The 19,268-nt window shown below is 52.4% G+C and overlaps 1 protein-coding gene across 14 annotated transcripts in view; it reads left to right on the forward strand.

Moving 5' to 3' along the window:
- The window catches only part of EPB41L1 (erythrocyte membrane protein band 4.1 like 1), a 168,091-nt gene that overhangs the window by 128,703 nt on the left and 20,120 nt on the right, over nucleotides 1-19,268 (forward strand). For 4 of the 14 annotated variants that reach the window (XM_075901379.1, XM_075901382.1, XM_075901381.1 and 1 more), the window contains 3 exons: nucleotides 10,601-15,403; nucleotides 15,909-16,016; nucleotides 17,334-17,732. The exons of 3 other annotated variants lie outside the window; for them this stretch is intronic. In XM_075901379.1, coding sequence (XP_075757494.1) covers nucleotides 10,601-15,403; nucleotides 15,909-16,016; nucleotides 17,334-17,732 — 5,310 coding nt within the window. The remainder of the gene's footprint in view (nucleotides 1-10,600; nucleotides 15,404-15,908; nucleotides 16,017-17,333; nucleotides 17,733-19,268) is intronic. 7 more of the 14 variants (XM_075901387.1, XM_075901388.1, XM_075901393.1 and 4 more) reach the window with 3 other exon arrangements.

Below are 19,268 nucleotides of genomic sequence, written 5' to 3' on the forward strand. Positions count from 1 at the left end.
GATCAAATAGTGGAAGAAAATTGGCACGACCAATCTCCCCTTTTAGGAGCCAGATACTGGCATGATATAGAACAGAAGAAAAAATGGGGCAACCACTGTCAGTCTTTGGTAGCTAGATGGCCCCATCCCAAAGTGCCTGAGCACGTTGCCGTCATTAATGTGGTAGGGCACTGCTGGACCTCCATGTTGGGCCTGATGTCCAGAGGGCTGGAGCACCACTCCAGCTCAAATGGAGCTGCTGCCTCTTGGCACGGCTGGCAATCAAGCCATTGGCCTTTCAGGTTGGGCACGTCAGTGGATGCTTTTGAAATATTTCGCTTATACCCACATTAAACCTGCATAAAAGAACCCGCCTCCCTCACGCAGTGGAGTGAACTGTCCTGTGGAATCTACCCACCACTGTCAGTTTGTTCTTTATGTTTCTCAAGTTGTATCAATTTGTTGATATGTCGAGGTGTGTGCGCGTGCGGGGGGGAGGGGTATTGCCATGCAACTTTCCACCCAGGGGAAGAAGACTGGGCTACAACATGGTTCTCCTAACATGAGTTTGCTCTGTCTACAAGGTGAGGATGAATCAGATTCTAGCTTGGTTGGGACAGTGCCTTGCTTAAATGTGGTGATTTCTGCCACTGAGACAAGTCCAAAGGGAGCTGAGAGACTGGTTCCGATTACCCCCTGGTCCCCCAGGGAAGATGTGAGGCCAAGCCAGTTACTGCTTGGAGCCAGGAGAGGGAGAAGGGCTATTTGGGGCCTCTGCAGCCTGTTAAGACGTGGTTGTGGGATGGTGAGCCTTTGGGTGCTGGCCCTCAACTCAGTTACCCCAGATGGACCCGGTGGCTTTGGAGATTGTTTCCAAACCCTACTACAGCCTAGCATAGTTACCTCCACTTCTAATGGGATTACCAGTTTCCCTGCTGAGAAAGTGTCCTAGGGTAGCTCCCCATGGGCTAGCATGACTGGTAAGGCATCCTGTGGATAACTTGGCAAAGTTTGCTGGGCACACAGTGCTTGTGTGCTTTCTCTGCATCAATAGTGATGACAGAGCCTAAAGCAGAGACTGACGGAACAAAGAGCCCTTGCAGAGGTGTCTAGAATGGTAGGACAGAAGAGAATGCAGTTAAACAGCTCTGTTTCAGTGAGGAAAGAGGCTGAGTCTCCGGAGCTCTCAGGCGTCCTGGTGGCTTTTTGACTGAAGAGTCGGGTAGATGCCTCACTCCAGTTAGTTCTGCATCTGATTTTCTGAACAATGCTTTGGATTTTCCTCCGCTCTCCTCCCCAAATCCATACATAATTGTTTCTGCATCCAGCCCACCAGCCGCAAGAGAACACTCATTGTACGAGCGGAATTGGTTCAGTGCAGGCCACGCAAGTGGAGGGGGTGTGCATCCAAAGGATGCTTTGGCAAAGAGGCAAGGACAGACCTTTGAGAATGTGGGCCAAACATCTAGAGTCAGCGGCTGACAGTCGGCCAGTGGCTTTTATCAGCAAAAGGACCTGATCCACCACGGCCTTGTCCCAATGTGGCACCTTTGATTTCAGCAGTGTTACCAGCATAGCAGTGGAGTTGCACCCTGGGAATTAGGCCCAGAATCATTGTCATTCAAGCAGGTTTGCACTAAAATGATCTGATCATCCCAGGAGGAGCTGGAGGTCCACTCTTGCTAGCTCTGTGCACTCCTAGGATGGAAATAGAGCTTGGCCACAAACTTCTGTCATAGGGTATGTCTACACTACCCCGCTAATTCGAACTAGCGGGGGTAATGTAGTCATCCGCAGTTGCAAATGAAGCCCGGGATTTGAATTTCCTGGGCTTCATTTGCATGAAGCCGGCCGGCGCCATTTTTAAATGCGGGCTAGTTCGAACCCTGTGCTGCGCGGCTACACGCGGCACGGAGTAGCTAGTTTGGATTAGGCTTCTAATCCGAACTAGCTGTACTCCTCGTGGAACTAATCCGAACTAGCTACTCCGTGCCGCATGTAGCCGCGTGGCATGGGGTTCGAACTAGCCGGCATTTAAAAATGGCGTCGGCCGGCTTATGCAAATGAAGCCCGGGAAATTCAAATCCCGGGCTTCATTTGCAACTGCGGATGACTACATTACCCCCCCTAGTTCGAACTAGCAGGGTAGTGTAGACATACCCATAGAATTTACTTTAAAAGAAATAAAAACCCCAACAATAGTAGGGGCCGTAAAAGCCCTGGCATACATTTGGCACGGTAATGGTTCACTCTCGTTGGAGACATTTGGTGATTGAAACCACTCCAGTGCAGAGCTGGACTGATTTTGAGCTTTGCGTTCTACTTCATTCCGAGTGTTTATGGCTGTGCGTTGGGGATTTGATGTGTGGCTGCTGCAGCTTCACGCTTGTGCAACCCAGCCTCTTAATGAGTAAAAGCGAGTTCCTGACTTTGGAGTGTTTGTAATGGAGGGATGGGTCTCCCTCCCCCCATGAAGCTCCTTGCTGCCCCCCTGTGGAGTCACAGGTCCGAGTCCTCCTGGGGTGTAGGGAAATCATTTGGAGCTTGCAATTTAATGTCAGTTGAAACAAGATTCTCCTCCTCCCACAATCCTCGCCCTCCAGTCCCTTTTTACAGGATGTGATTCTTGGGGTTCATGCTATTTGCAAGGAATGCGTCGGGGCCCAGCCCCACTTCCTCTGTGGTGTTGGGGTCTTAGGCAACAGCCAGGCAAACTACACGTGGTCTGATGGGCAAGGCTCTGCCTCCAGCTAGATGGGGATGCTAGTGGCCAGTGAGCCAGTAAAGCAGCACCCCAGGGTGTCTCAAGAATGAGAACGAGTGACTAGTTCTCCCCTCAGCTTTCCAGAGCTCCAGGCAAGCCAGTTCTTTTCTCTCAGCCCATTTGGGCCCAGGGAAATGGCAGACAGGCTGGTGAGAGCTGAGGGGAAAAGAAGAAGCGGATCTTTTTGTGTACTGAGTTGGTGAGGGCATGCATCCTGGTCTGCCCAGAACCCTCGGCTTCTCATGCCACCCTCCCAGTTGCCTCATGCTGGGACCAGGGAGGTATTTGACAGCCTTACCTGTAGTCAGAGAGGAACTATGGAGCATCTGCTGCAGACTGGCTCATGGGCCCCAGGACTCCCCTGGGGTGCTTGTTTTACCTCCTTTCTGGCCAGATCTGTCTTCACTGAAGAATTCCTAGTGACCAAAGCACAGCTGCAGAATCTTTCTGCTGCTCATGCCAAGCATGGCAGCACCTGCCCCTGAAAGAAGATCCATCAGGAAAGCCACTTTGGATTCTTCCCTGGCAGCTGATGTCTCCTCCGACATTGTGTTCCTCTCTCCTCATGAACCGGTTGAAATGACTTTCTAACTATACTACGTCTGGCCCCAGCTGCCTCCTGCTACATGGCCCTGACTTTCTGCCTTGAACTGCCTGCAGGAGGAGCTTCTTAAAAGTCCAATACCAGTCAGAGCAGCAGGGCAGAGGAGGGTGTGCCCATGAGACTTGCTGAGTCAGAGCATCCTCCAGCTAGGCAGTTCTCCTGCTAGGGCCACCTGCTGTTTAAAGCTGATCACTCTCCTATTGCTAACATGCCTGTAGAAACCTTTCTTGTTACCCTTCGCATCCTTTGCTAGCTGCAATCCCAACTGCGCTTTGGCCATCCTGATTACACTCCTGCATGCTCGAGCAATAGATTTATACTCCTCCCTGGTCATCTGTCCAAGTGTCCACTTCTTGCAAGCTTCCTTTTTGTGTTTAAGCTCACCACGGATTTCACTGTTAAGCCAAGATGGTTGCCTACCACATTTGCTTTTCTTACTGAACAATGGGATGCTTTGTTCTTGTACCTTTGATAAGGCTTCTTTAAACTCCAGCCAGCCCTCCTGGACTCCTTAGCCCAGGGGTGTCCAAACTTTTTTCAAAGAGGGCCAGATTTGATGAAGTGAACATGCGTGAGGGCCGACCATTTTGCCTGACATTCTTTGAACCATTAAAATTGAATGCAAATTAACTATTTTATGCAAAGTTTATTGCAAACGGCATACTTTTCATTTCGTCACATGGATGACAAATCTAAACAGGTGTTAAATCACTCTGCCTTTCATATCTGAAGGCCAGATGAAAAAAAAATCCAGGAAGCTGAAATATATGTCAGGAACATTGTAAAGTACATTACATATTATTGGTAATAAAGGTTGTCTGTCAACTTTTAAGTTTAAAAAATATGAATAGGAACATAACACCAAGTATACATGTTGTGTCCAAATATATTTATAACTGATTTAGACCAAGTGACATTAACTGAGATTTTACAATGTATTCATCTCAATTGAAAAAAAAAAAAAACTTGCCTGCACTAATGTGAGGGGTGAAACTGAGATCTGGACTGCAGCACATAGGCTAGGTCTGGTTCAAAGGCAGTGGTTTTGATGCGCAAAATGTCACGCAGGTGAGAGTCACTTAGTCTTGTCTTCACGCAGTTCTTGTTAAAGTTCATAGCAGAGAATGTCTTCTCACACATATATGTTGAGCCAAACAAGCTCAGCATTTTCTTAGCCAATGTTCAAATCTCTTGAAACCGACTCTTATCCAGTTGGCGGTAAAAGATCACAAGAGAGAGCTGTTGGTGATGACTGCGTAACTCGCTGTCACAATGCAGCTCAATGAGCTCGAGCTGCAGCTGATCTGGAGCATCATCGGGGTCAACAGAGAATGGAGAGGAGAAAAGGCTGATCTCCTTTTCAATAGCTGCAAAATCCTGAAAGCGCCGTTTAAACTCCCCAGCCAGAGATGCGATGTCTGCTGCATACCTGCTCGTTTGTGCACTGATATTGTCCTGTGGAAAACTGTTCATTATTTCCTGCAACGCTGAAAAATGTATGGTATTGGGCTGTGTTTGTGACAACTGCCTTATGAAAAGTTGCAGCTTTGTTCCAAAGGCTTTGAGGTGTGAATAAAGCTGGATCACCGCTGCATCTTTCCCCTGAAGACTCGTGTTCAGTACATTCAGATGCTTTGTTATGTCAACTAGAAACCCCAAATCAGCCAGCCAAATAGGATCAGATAGTTCTAGCATTGGTTGTCCCTTTGTTTCCAAGAATTCTCCGATTTCCTTTCTGAGAGAGTAGAAACGCTGCAGTGCAGACCCCCGACTGAGCCATCTTACATCGTTGTGATATAAAACATCTTCGTATTCAGCCTGGATGTCCAGTAGAAACTGTTTAAACTGGCGGTGGCACAGGGCTTTAGAGCGAATAAAATTAATAGTCTTTAGCACCGGTTTCATAACATGATCATATTTGAGATGTTTAGCACAGAGAACTTGTTGATGAATGATACAATGGAGTTTAATAGCTTTGCCTCCTTCTTCGATTACCTTGTTACAGATTAGGGTTGATAATCCACTTCGTTCACCAGCCATGGCAGGTGCCCCATCAGTAATAATCCCAGTAACTTTGTTCCAAGGCAGTTTCATGTCATCTATGGCGGAACTAACAGAAACAAATAAATCTTTTCCTCTTGTTTGGTCCATAAGGCTCTGGAGGTCAAGTAGCTCTTCAGTCACATTCATTTCATCGTCTACCCCTCTCATAAAAATCAGCAACTGAGCTGTGTCAGACAGGTCCGTGCTTTCATCACAGGCTATTGAAAAGAAGTCAAAATCCACTCCTTTGGATGTCAACTGTCTCTTAATATCTGATGAAATCTCTTCAATTCTCCATGCTACAGTTTTACAAGCCAGGCAAATGTTGGCAAACTCTTGCTTCTTCTCGGGATAGATATTCTCAACCCTTTTCATAACGCGTTCTTTGATAAAGTCACCCTCAGCAAAAGATTTGCAATTTTTAGCAATTAACGTTGCCACCTCATAGCTCTCCCTTGTGGCATTTTCATTTGACTCACGGGCTCTTGTGAAAAATCGCTGTTATGACATTAAAACAGCTTCAAGTTGCTTCAACTTTTCACTGCGGTCACGCCCTGTTAGCTTGTCGTATGTGCTATGTCTCGACTGGTAGTGTCTCTTGACATTAAGTTCCTTATAAACAGCCACAGTCTCTTGGCATATCAGACAAACACAGTGATTCCGTATTTCAATGAAGAAATATTCCACTTTCCACCTGTCCTGGAAGCAGCGGCCCTCACTGTCAACTTTTCTTCTCTTATTTACAGTCGCCATTTTTGAAATTGACCAGAAGGGGAAGGGATCATGTGAGTGCAGTACCAGAGGTTTTGGTCTAAGTGTGTTCGTCCGAGCACTAATACACTGCTCAACAAGAATTCTCTTGCCTTTGTGGCTGTGTGTGGTGAAGAGTCTAAGGATGAGCTCGGGCGTGTTCGCAGCTCCACGTGCCCGAGCCCGCCAGGAAGCTGACAGCGCGCAGCGCCAATCACAGGTACTGAGACATTTCCCGATCTCTGCAGCTGCGGACCAGGAAAATATCTCAGTACCTGTGATTAGCGCTGCGCGCTGTCAGCTTCCCAGCGGGTTCGGGTACGTGGAGCTGCGAACACGCCCGAGCTCATCCTTAGTCCTGAGCGGCGCTCGGGGATTCGTTGGGGGCCATAAAAGATAGATATTGCCAAATTACCTGTGGGGCCGTATTAAACCGGAACACGGGCCGCAATTGGCCCGCGGGCTGGACTTTGGACATGCCTGCCTTAGCCCCTCCTGTTAGCATCCCAGGGGATCCGGCCCATCAGTTCTCTGAGGGTGTGTCTACACTACCACCCTAGTTTAAACTAGGGTGGTAGTGTAGACACACCCTGTGGGAGTCAGAGTCTGCTTTTCTGAAGTCGATGGTCAGTGTTTGGGTGCTCGCCTTTCTTCCTTTGGTCAGGATCCTAAACTCAACCATCTCATGGTCATTACCCACCTCTACTTCCCCTACTAATTCCTCCCTGCTGTGAGCAGCAGGCCAAGCTGCGCATGGTCCCTGGTTGGTTCTTTCAGCACTTGCACCAGGAAGCTGTCCCCAGCACTCTCCAAAAAGTTCCTGGATTGTCTGTGAACTGCTGTATTGGTCTCCCAACAGATGTCAGGGTGATTAAAGTCCCCCATGAGAAGCAGGGCCTGTGATCTGGAAGCTTCTCTTAGCTGTCTGAAGAAAGCCTCGTCTGCCTCATCCCCCTGATCCGGCGGTCTATAGCAGACACCCACAATGACATCACCCTTTTTGCTCCTGCCTCTAAACTTAACCCAAAGACTCTCAACAGGCTTTTCTCCCGCTTTATGCTGGAGCTCTGAGCAATCACATTGCTCTCTTACATACAGTGCAACTCCTCCTCCTTTTCTCCCCCGCCTGTTCTTCCTGAGCTGTTTCATGACAGTGCTTCAATCATGGGAGTTCTCCCACCAAGTCTCCGTTATTCTAATCACATCATAGTTCTTTGACTGTGCCAGGACTTTCAATTCTTCCTGCTTGTTTCCCAGGCTTCTTGCATTCATATACAGACACCTTAGATACTAGCTGATTGCCCTACCTTCTCCGTACGAATCAGGGGTCCTCCTCTGTTACACCTTCCTCCTTGTGTTTCCTCCCGGTATCCCGCCTCCCCACTTACCTCAGAGCTTAGGTCACCATCCCTCGACGAACCTAATTTAAAACCCTCCTCACTAGGTTTGCAAGCCTGCCCATGAAGATGCTTTCCCCTCTTCGTTAGGTGGATCCCATCTCTTCCTAGCAACTCTTGTGCCTGGAACAGCATCCCATGGTCGAAGAATCCAAAGCCCTCTCTCCAACACCACCTGCGCAACCACATATTTAATTCCAAAATTTGATGATTCCCTACTTGGGCGTTTTCTTTCTACAGGGACTTATAGGACTTATGTGGGATTTATGTTTCCACCTGGTTTGAATGACACAGTATTCACTTCTCTGCCCTTGTCAGTGCCAGCCGGTACCCAGGCCCTTGATGGATACAGTCATTTCTGCTCATTTTAGTTTACGTCTCTTTCCAGCTCAGACTTTTCTCTGTTGGAAGAGGACCAGTGCAGCCAGCTGCAAATATTTTGATGCTGAAATTTGCTGTTTTGTACCACAGAAAAACAACATGGTCAGCCTCAGGAGACACTGTCTTCTGGCAGCAGACCATCCGAGGGTACGCCATCCCCCTATGGTCCACTCATTTGGACTGCAGCTTGCCGTACACTACACTGCATTGGGAATGTACAATCCAGCAATAGACTACACTGAGCCACAGCCAACCAGTTACTGCATGAAGATGCTGCAGTATTCTGATGTCATTAGAGACTGAATGCCAAGTGAGAGCTTTAAATACACCCCCCTTAAGTCCTGGCTACTCAGTGCGAGTGATGCAAATCCCACGGACGTGGAGCAGACTGTCAGCTTGACTTCCTTGTTGAAGAAAACTCCCATCCTCCTGCTGTTGTGTTCTAGTGGGTTATTTCCCACCTACTACCCCAGCAGTGGCTACACTTCAGCAGTGCTGTGCATGTCCAGCTGGGAAAGCTTTTAGCTGTCCTCTGAGACGAAACGTGTACATTGCAGTGCCAGTGGACTAGTGATGATAATAGTGACCTGGCAGCCTGCTCCTCTGTGTAGCAATAGATCGCTACAGCCTGTTAAATAGCAAATACCTTTCCATGTCCCTGCTGCAGGGTGCTGTGTATTTGCTGGATATTGTAGCTTGTTGTACTGTGTAGCGGGTTCAACGCACTTTCACGCACAGCTTCTTCCCTCAGGGTGGCTTTGGGGAAGTAGCTGGCCACTCCGATGCTGACGTGCCCCCTTTGGGTGAGGTGTTCTCTTCAGGGCACTGCCCTCCGGCAGTGACCACTCCGGTCTTGGTCCACGCCCCCTTCTGGACCAACGGTGTTCTTCCTCCACTCCTCCTCCAGGGTCCTCCCTACTCTCTAGGACCCCCAGTTCTTCTCCCACTCTTCCTGCCCAGTTGCCTCCTGCAACCCTGCCTTGCGGACTTATGGCCTGGGGCTTCCCTGGCTCAAACTCCCCCAGCCTACCGCAGCTGCCTCCTTGTGAACCACGGCTGCCTCCTTGCAGTCTGGCCTTTTAGGGCTGCCTCCTTGCAAGCCCTGCCCTCCATGACTGCCTCCTTGCAGCCCCTGGGCCTCAGGCCAGGTAGCCTGGGTTTGCTAGGCTGAAGCCTCTCTCACTGCAGGCTGGCAGGGGTGGTCTGAGGGGCTGCGGCAGCTGGCACCCAGGTGGAACGCGCAATCGGCGCCCCCGCCTGCATGGCCCTCAATGGCGTGATGTCTCATTGGGTGCCCTGGGCACCCCGTTGAAGGGGGCACCCTTGGCGATGGCTGAGTCGGCCTATCATCACAGGCAGCCCCTGCAAGCAGGCAGGTCCCTTTCCTCCTCCCAGGAGCTGCTCTATATGGCCTCCAGCTGGGCCCTCTTAGCTGCCTCAGCTGGGCTTCCTCCCAACTCCAGGTCTTAGCCCCTTAAAGGGCCAGTACAGGGCAACGACCTGACACAACTGCTTTTCTTGGTCCTTTCTGCAGTGCTTGTAGCTGTAGCAGCTGTCCTGCCCTGTCCTTGTGTTTCTAGATTGTCTTTTGTGATGGGCTCCTTTCTGAGTTGCCTGCACTAAGTTTTGCTAGGATTGTAGATAAATTGTTGCCTCTGATCAGGTGTGTCTAGAGAGCTGAGAAATTAGGGGAAGCTCTAACTCATGTGACCAGTGCCAGTGCCAAACTCTTCACAGGTGTCAAGGGTGTCTAGGAAGTAGTGATGCTATAGGACCACTAATCTGGGAATAGACTCAGGATCACAGGCCTGGGCTATTTGAGTGGTGGGCTTGAACTCAGAGCAGAAGGGGCTCTATAGACAGATGGGCTGGCAGAGAGACAAATTCTTACAGAAGTGAGGCTTTCTAGCAAACAGCTGTGGCAAAAATCAGGTGTGAAGAGGAAACTGAAGATTTGTAGCACAGTAAAAACATTCTGACTGCACATAAAGGCCTGTACCTAACTCTCCTTTGAAAATATCCTGTGAGATTCTCCCAAAGCTTGATTGGCTTTGGAATCAGTCCAAGCTGTTTAATGCAGATGGAGTTGAATATGAGGCAAACTCTCTCCTTGCTTGCCCCGTGTCAATCTGACATACTTGGGCATAGCTCAGAGTGGAGCTGCTTGAAAAATGGGGCATAATTTCGATTAACGTGTTCTAGAAAATTTCATCCTGTTTTTCATCCAAATTCAAAATGTCAGTGAAAAACAACAAAATGTAGAATGTCAGCGTCTTTCAAGTTCAGTTCTGTCCTACAGCAGTTCAAGAAACATGGTGATAGTTTCACTAACACGTTAGTGGAAAGTGAGGCCTCTTTTTCCCCCGGTGCAATTGCTAATTTTGAAAATAAGAATTTAGTCCCAAGCATTCGAAAAGGGAGAGGGGTCCCGCCCAGTGAGACACTAAGCAACCTTTTTTCCATTGACTCCCTAAACCAATCATACAATATCAGGCCCCTAGATTTCAATACCTGCTATTAGTTGGTTACTTGCTAGTTCCTTTATTTGCATTTCTGCCTCAGTTGTTGCATGCATAATAATGGTTTAGTCAATACGGCCTTCTGTTACTTAATAAAACAGTGATCAGCTATGTGAGTAAAGTATGTTTGATGCTAACTTTTCTTGCTCAAATTGCAATACAGGGTTCAGAGCATTGGGTATTTATAGAGAGAGAAACATCTAGGCTGGAAGAGCTTGCTCTAAAGAAAGCTGTGGGAACCAAAGATGATGCACGCACAAGAACTTCAGAGGCGCAAACAAGTGTGAGCTTATTAAAAGTGGACATTGCTGTAGGGAAAGCCAAAGAAGAAGCAGCACAAGAGGAACCAGTAAGTGTCAAACTGGACACCCGTGCAAAAGCCAAAATGATTGCTAGTCCAGAGGATTTTGAGTCTGTGTGGGAGGATGAAGTGTATGAGCATGAAACCAGAGAAGAACCCCTTTTGGAGGAAGAAAGTCAGCCGTCAGAGAAGGGCAAAGAGCAGATGCCCAAGGAGGGGGAAGAAGAGGTGATCATTAATGAACTTGAGCACCCAGCTGGCTCCTTGGAAGCCAAGGCCAAGCAAAGCCAACAACCTGGAGATTCCCGAGCAGATGAAAGACTAAGGTCTGAGCCTTCTGGGGCAGAACCTCCAAAGAAAGCAAGCAAGGCTACAGTACAGGAGCCTGTGTCTGTCTCATCAGATTCAGATAAGGAAGAGTCCAAAATATCTAGCCCACCCACCAAAGGTGTTAAAGCTACCGTGGAATCAAGTGATCACGAGAGAGAGTCTTTGGCTAGAGAGAGAATTTTCTACATAGGAGCTATGGAAGGAGACAAAATGGAGAGTAAAATCCACCTTAGATTGAAAGAGGAAGAAAAGTCTTGTCCTGCTGAAAAAGAGGGGTTGGAGCCCCAAACAGACCTTTCAGATGACAGAGGGAAGAGCCCTGAGCTTGAATCAGCATCTGACCCAGCAGCTATAAGGGGAGAGAAGAAGTTCCAACCCACATCCTCAACAGGTTGCCAAGGAAAGTCAGAGACTGATGAACCAGGTATAGAGTCGGATAGACCTGCGAAAGTTCTAGAGTTTAGCAAAAAGACATTCTCCCTAGGGCACCATGCTACAGAGAAGTGGCCAGAGGCACCAGAGGAAGAGGAGTCTGCCAGGTCAATAGGCAGCGAATCAAAAGGTAAAAGTGAATCCACGTCAAAGTCTCCAGTGAAGGAATCGAAGGATGGGGACCTGCAAGACCCAATAGTGGAATTAGAGCTTGGTTCCCTCTCCAGGGAAGGTGGAAAATCTGAGCTCTCTCAGCAGCCAGACCAGAGGGACAGTGCAGCACCAAGCTCCATCCCGGCAGAAGGCCTGAAAGAGTCAGAAAAGCAGGACGTGTGGAAAGGGGGAGCAACCTCCAGCATGTCAGTAACTGGAAGGAAAACAACTGAGTCAGGAGAAAGAAACATGTCAGAAATGGTTCTTCAGATGGAAGCCATAGAGATGAAACCAACCCCTATGAAACCTCCCTGGCAGCATCCTCCTAGCACGACACAAAGTCCAGAGAAAGAGAAACTAAGCCAGCCTGCTGTGGGGGCCCAGTCCCGGGACACTGGCCCCAAGGCCGGTGAGCCGCCCCAGGACACAGGCCCCAAGGCCGGTGAGCCGCCCCAGGACACAGGCCCCAAGGCCGGCGAGCCGCCTCAGGACACAGGCCCCAAGGCCGGCGAGTCACCCCAGGACACAGGCCCCAAGGCCGGCGAGTCGCCCCAGGACACAGGCCCCAAGGCCGGCGAGCCGCCCCAGGACACAGGCCCCAAGGCCGGCGAGTCGCCCCAGGACACAGGCCCCAAGGCCGGCGAGTCACCCCAGGACACAGGCCCCAAGGCCGGCGAGTCGCCTCAGGACACAGGCCCCAAGGCCAGCGAGTCGCCCCAGGACACAGGCCCCAAGGCCGGCGAGTCGCCCCAGGACACAGGCCCCAAGGCCGGCGAGCCGCCCCAGGACACTGGCCCCAAGGCCGGTGAGCCGCCCCAGGACACTGGCCCCAAGGCCGGCGAGCCACCCAAGGACACTAGCCCCAAGGCCAAAGAGCCACCTCAGGACACTGGCCCTAAGGCTGGGGAGCCTCCCCAGGACACTAGCCCCAAGGCCAGCGAGCCGCCCCAGGACACTGGCCAGAAAGCCGGTGAGCCGCTCTTGGATATTGACCCCAAGACCGGTGAGCTGCCTCTGGATATTGGCCCCAAGGCTGGCGAGCCGCCCCAGGACACAGGCCCCAAGGTAGGCGAACTACCCCAGAGCATGCGCCCCAAGTCCAGTGTGCTATCCCCGGATGCAGAAACCAAGGCCAGAGCACCACCCCAAGACCTAGGCCCCAAGGCCAACGAGCCACTCCAAGACCTAGGCCCCAAGGCCGGTGAGTCGCCCCAGGACACAGGCCCCAAGGCCGGCGAGCCGCCCCAGGACACTGGCCCCAAGGCTGGCGAGTCGCCCCAGGACACAGGCCCCAAGGCCGGCGAGTCGCCCCAGGACACAGGCCCCAAGGCCGGCGAGCCGCCCCAGGACACAGGCCCCAAGGCTGGCGAGTCGCCCCAGGACACAGGCCCCAAGGCCGGCGAGTCACCCCAGGACACTGGCCCCAAGGCTGGCGAGTCGCCCCGGGACACAGGCCCCAAGGCCGGAGAGTCGCCCCAGGACACTGGCCCCAAGGCCGGCGAGTCGCCCCAGGACACGGGCCCCAAGGCCGGTGAGCCGCCCCAGGACACAGGCCCTAAGGCCGGCGAGCTGCCCCTGGATATTGGCCCCCAGGCTGGCGAGCTACCCAAGGACACTGGCCCTGCTGAGGGTCAGCCACTCCAGAACACAGTCCCCAAGGCAGGAGAGCCACCCCAGGATGCGGGCCCTGCTGATGGTGAGCCACTCAAGGACACAGGTCCCAAAGCTGGGGAGCTGCCCCAGGACACTGGCCCCAGTGTCTGCAAACTGCTTCAGGGCACAGACCCCACAAAGGGCGAGCCGCCCCATGATACAAGCCCCAAGGTGGGCGAACTACCCCAGAGCATGCGCCCCAAGTCCAGTGTGCTATCCCCGGATACAGACACCAAGGCCAGAGCACCACCCCAGGACACAGGCCCCAAGGCCAACGAGCCACCCCAAGACCTAGGCCCCAAGGCCGGCGAGCCACCCAAGGACACTAGCCCCAAGGCCAAAGAGCCACCTCAGGACACTGGCCCTAAGGCCGGCGAGCCGCCCCAGGACACAGGCCCCAAAGCCAGCGAGTCGCCCCAGGACACTGGCCCTAAGGCCGGCGAGCCGCCCCAGGACACAGGCCCCAAGGCCGGCAAGTCGCCCCAGGACACAGGCCCCAAGGCCGGCAAGTCGCCCCAGGACACGGGCCCCAAGGCCAGCGAGTCGCCCGAGGACACTGGCCGTAAGGCCGGCGAGCCGCCCCAGGACACTGGCCCCAAAGCCGGCAAGTCGCCCGAGGACACTGGCCGTAAGGCCGGCGAGCCGCCCCAGGACACTGGCCCCAAGGCCGGCGAGCCGCCCCAGGACACGGGCCCCAAGGCCGGCGAGCCGCCCCAGGACACTGGCCCCAAGGCCGGCGAGTCGCCCCAGGACACAGGCCCCAAGGCCGGCGAGTCGCCCCAGGACACTGGCCCCAAGGCCGGCGAGTCGCCCCAGGACACTGGCCCCAAGGCCGGCGAGTCGCCCCAGGACACGGGCCCCAAGGCCGGCGAGGCGCCCCAGGACACTGGCCCCAAGGCCGGCGAGTCGCCCCAGGACACTGGCCCCAATGCCAGCGAGTCGCCCCAGGACACTGGCCCCAAGGCCGGCGAGTCGCCCCAGGACACTGGCCCCAATGCCAGCGAGTCGCCCCAGGACACTGGCCCCAATGCCAGCGAGTCGCCCCAGGACACGGGCCCCAAGGCCGGCGAGCCACCCCAGGACACTGGCCCCAAGGCCGGCGAGCCGCCCCAGGACACGGGCCCCAAGGCCGGCGAGTCGCCCCAGGACACTGGCCCCAAGGCCGGCGAGTCGCCCCAGGACACTGGCCCCAATGCCGGCGAGCCGCCCCAGGACACTGGCCCCAAGGCCGGCGAGTCGCCCCAGGACACTGGCCCCAAGGCCGGCGAGCCACCCCAGGACAGAGGCCCTGCTGTAGGTGAGCCGCCTCAAAATTTCATCCCCAGTGTGGGAGAGCTACTTAGAGGCTCCAAGGTGAGTGAGTCTCGTCAGGACATAAGCTTCATGGCAGATGTACTTCTCAAGGGCCAAGGCTCTGCCATGGGCGAGCCACTAAAGGATAAACCTCCTTCAGGAGGAGTAGCTGATGCCTTCCCCGCCAGCTCTCCTGTAAGAGGATCACCTCCTGGGGCCAAGCAACTGTCACAGCCTGTTGTTGCTGTGGCTGAAGGCGGGAAGCCTACCAACAGGAAACAAACGCCAGAGCCTGGGCCTTTGAGATCCATTGCAGGTGGGGTGGAAGTTACATCTCGGGAGCCCGAGGAAGCACCTGCGGAGCTGGCTTCACCCTCCATCACCACTGGCTGGCCGGGCTCACAGGGACACGACTGCGAGACGTATGAAAAAACCTCTGTGGCTTCTAAAATTAAGCTGTTTGAACAAGGTTATGCTTGTGGCTCACTCTCTGATAAGCAAAAAAGAGCAGCCCAAGAGCGGCCACGAGAAAGTGAAACCAAGAGACCATCTAAACAAACAGAGGTAGAACCGCCGCAGGCCACGGGCCTCGCTACGTCTCCCACACCCTTGGGTGCCTCAAATGACAGAGCCAGGCATGCTGGGGGAGTGCCTGGTGGGGAATACCAGACAGGCACAAGAGAGCCTTCCCAGCCTCCATCGTCGAAGGAAGGCGTTTCCACCGATTCAAAGCGCAGAGGAGATGATGACAGCAGACTTGCTTCCCCTGACTCGGGCTGTGAAATCACTCTGAGAGAAGCTGTGGTAACTCCTCCCATGAACTGTCCCAACGGAAAGTTCATAAGCATGTTGCGTGGCTCTTTTTTTTATGATCATGTTCAATGGCACCTCACACATCCATTGACTGAGAACAGCCGCTTTGCATTCCCTGTCCTTTATGTATGTGTCTGTGGCCTGACTCCTAAGCTGAATGCAGACCCGCTGGCCACCAGAATGCCAGCTGCTAATGTTAAACTGGGCACATGAGCTTCATGCCCAGGAGCAAGAACGGGGCCTGGGGTGCCGATCAGAGAGCTTTTATATCCCCCCACACACACCTAGCAGCAAAATTCCCATGCTTCCAGCTCGCCCCTTGCACTTCTTAAATTGTTGTCCCCTCTTGCTCGGCTTTTGAATCCCTCCCACCTCCCTCCCAACTTTGGCAAGCTGGTGGCTGGAGGGTGAAATAGCTTTCTGCTGCTCTTCTAAGGTACTAGCTCAGTTCCTTTTGGAGTTCGTTGCCAAAGACTAACCCTTTTCTCTAATCCAGAGCAAATCTCAAGAACCAATTGGGAAAGAAAAGGATTTATCTGGCCCATCAGTTAAAGCCACCCTGAAAGAAGAGAGTTTAAGGACTGGTATTCCAGTGGTCTCCCAGGTCTCACTGCTATTTTACTAACTGCTTCTTTCCAAAGTATGAAAGCTCACCTTAACCAGCTGAGGACTGTATGCTTTTGACTCCTTCCCCCTTGCAGAGCTGCTATACATACGTATATCTATATATGTATATGTATATGCTCCTCTTGAGTTTGTTGGAGACCCCCGTGTCTCATACCTCTCAACCCACGAGTCATCTGGATAAAAAGCAGCCGAGATGGAACGTTCCAACCAAAGTGGGGGGTATTGCTGACTTTGTGAGGGGCTGACCCTGAGCACAGTGAGGTCACTGGACGGCTTTCCACTGACGTCAGTGGGCTTTGGTACAGCCTGTATAGAGGAATGAAACTGTTCCTTGAGCAAAAAGCAAATCTTAAACCAAAAATAACATTTAATTCCAGATTTCTGAGCAGTACCCAGGTGGCAAGCAAGGTGGGGTGAAATTTATTCTGTGCTGGGCCAGTTGAGAGGTATGCACATTGTTCGAGAGGAGCTGGCAGAGGAAGGCTATCTCTTTGCTCTGAGTTTGTTGTCAATTACACTGATTAACCACTCAGCCGATTAAACCCAAATGGGCCCGCTCCTGATGTGCAGCAAACTTTAGGGAAGCATTACGGTGTCTGGGCTGGTTTTCACACAAGCACTCTGTTCAGCTCCCAGCAGGAACCCCTGCAGGGTGGGGCCCTGTCCCATCACATTCATGGGACTTCTGTGTGTAAACACTGACTGTTCCTCCCATATATATGATTAAAACGAGCACATAAAAACCTCCAGTGACGCCCCAGCACAGTGAGTGTAAAACTCTTATGGGGTGAGCTCAGTGAAATTGACAAGCTCCTTTGCTTCCCCTTGAATACATGCAACTGATGGAGCTTTTTTCTTTTCTTTCATTCAAACTCTTGTCCTCTCCCCTTTTACCTTCCTTGTTTGTTTTGGTGCCAAACTTACACACGATTGCAGTCTGAGCTGTTTATAAATGTCTCTTAACACACCTGTTGTTTTGCACATGTCTTCTGTCAGGCTCAGTGACATGCCTGAGAATTTCTTTTGGACAGCTTTTCTTTATTATGATTATGATGATGATGATTATTATTATTTCTTTTCTAATTCCTCTCTACAAATCAGACCAAATCAATTCCCCCTGCAAAGTTGCTGCTGTCAAAAAGGTTTCTGTTTTCATGCTTGAGTTGTGTTTGAATCCCCTACTGTGACATTTCCCCAGCTGCCTCCTCCCTCTCCCCCTGTTGGCCTAGCCAGCTCTAGCCATTCCTTCGGTACCTACAGTCTGAGTCTCTCTCCGCCATTGTGTCTCATTCAGAGAGCGGGAGCGAGGGAGGGCACAGAGGAGAAAGTGAAGCCACCTCGACACAGGGGCCCTGAGAGCGACACTGGGGATGAGGAGCAAGACCAGGAGAAGGATTCTGTCTTTCTGAAGGACAACCACCTGGCCATCGAACGAAAGTGTTCGAGCATCACAGTCAGCTCGACCTCCAGCCTGGAAGCTGAAGTGGACTTTACTGTTATCGGCGACTTCCATGGCACAGCCTTTGAAGACTTCTCCAGAAGTCTGCCTGAGCTTGATAGAGACAGGAGTGAGATGGAAGCAGAAGGTGTGATTTCTTCCCACGATGCTGACAAAGTAGCTCCTGGCCAAGAAGAAGATGTCAAGGAAGAAGATCAGGCCTCCCACCATATCCCAGACGTATCCCACTTTGAGGTACAATGGGGAGCCATGCCGCAAGACTTATGTCGCGGTGTCCTCATCTCACAGTGTTATCTGTCTTGGCATCTGGTGTTGCTTGACCAGCATGCCCCTTGCATCTGTTTGGAAGAGCATGCCAGCTTTCAGAACCCAGAGAGCCTCTGGAGTGTCTTTGTTGTCCTCTAATGAATGTTCTCTCTGTTTTGCATGGCTGTTACTGACTCCTCCGGTGCACGATTGTACTGCTAAGTGTGTCTGTGTGTCTTTTAACTGAAAAAGCCGTCGTCATCTTAACTCACTGTGTTTGGCTGGAGAGCCCTGTGCCTGTACTGTAGCAGCATGCGTGTGTCTCTTAACCCAAGTCTCTGTTCTGGTGTGTTGCATGAAATAGCGTGCACGCTGAAGTCACGTCTTGCCGGTTAACCTATGGTCCTACTGGGGAAGGAATAACTTACATAAGGGCTGGTGGGACGTGATAGAAAGGTCTTGCGAGGGGGATAATCAGGTAAACAAACTGCACATGGACTTGCTAGAGAGACTACCAGTGTCCACGTGCCAGAGAGCAGGGCAGGCCTGGGCCCCAGTGAATGAAGCTCTTTGCTCTCTGCAATTCTGAAACTGCGTCCAAGGCCTCAGTTCCTCACCATGGATTGTGTCTTCTGGCCGCCAGTGTTCCTGGGTCTCTCCTGCCGCTGGCAGAGGAACCCAGCCTCGGTGGAGAGCGTACGCGGCACCGCGATCCAGAGAACTGAGGATCAGGGAGGGCTGCCCCTCGGCAGTGTCCTGTTCTGCCAGAATAGCACCTGGTAGAGTTGCTGGTGTCCAACCCTTGGGCCCAGGCGCCAGTTTGGTGTGTTACTGACATGTGGCCCCTCATCAAGCGCTTCCCCACAAGGCGATTCGCACCAGGCCCCTGCAGAGCCAAATGTTAGGACCAGACTCATGCAGGATAAGACCAAGATGTGAAGCCAGCATCCCTGAAGGCATCCGCAGGGTGTTGGAGCTGAAAGCTGTGTTCAGAGCGTATCCTCCAACCACGGGAGCCATGGGAAGAACTGGGCCTCCAATTCACTCCAGTCCCACGCTGGCAGAGGTGGGGAAGTGGCTGCAACCTTCCCTCTGCCACACTGGCCTGCAGAGACCTGCACAGCCCAGAAAGTGAGGGAAGGGGCATGGCCAGCGCACCTGGGTGAAAGCTGCATCAGTGTGTCCCCTGGGCAGCCGTCACCAGCAGGGTTCCAACCACATGGACAGGTGCTACTCACACCACCTCTGTGTGTGCACGTCCTCCTCTGCCCTGCATCCCTGAGGGTCAGCCTGGCTCCAGGGATGTAGCTGTGCCTCTCCACACACCCACAGGGGTAAATCTAACCCAGCGTTACAAATCTTCCCTTAGGCCACCAGCGAAACGAGCTTGGTGGGTCTCATGCCTGTCTCAAGTGGCCATTTGTTACAAACCAGGGCACTTGGAAGCCTTCTCAGGAGAAGACCTGCTGAAGGCACATGAAGCTCTGGCTCAGGGTGCACCGGCTAGTTGTGTAGAAGCCTGCA

Source organism: Pelodiscus sinensis, chromosome 18 (assembly GCF_049634645.1).
Source record: "Pelodiscus sinensis isolate JC-2024 chromosome 18, ASM4963464v1, whole genome shotgun sequence".
Lineage (NCBI taxonomy): Eukaryota > Metazoa > Chordata > Testudines > Trionychidae > Pelodiscus > Pelodiscus sinensis.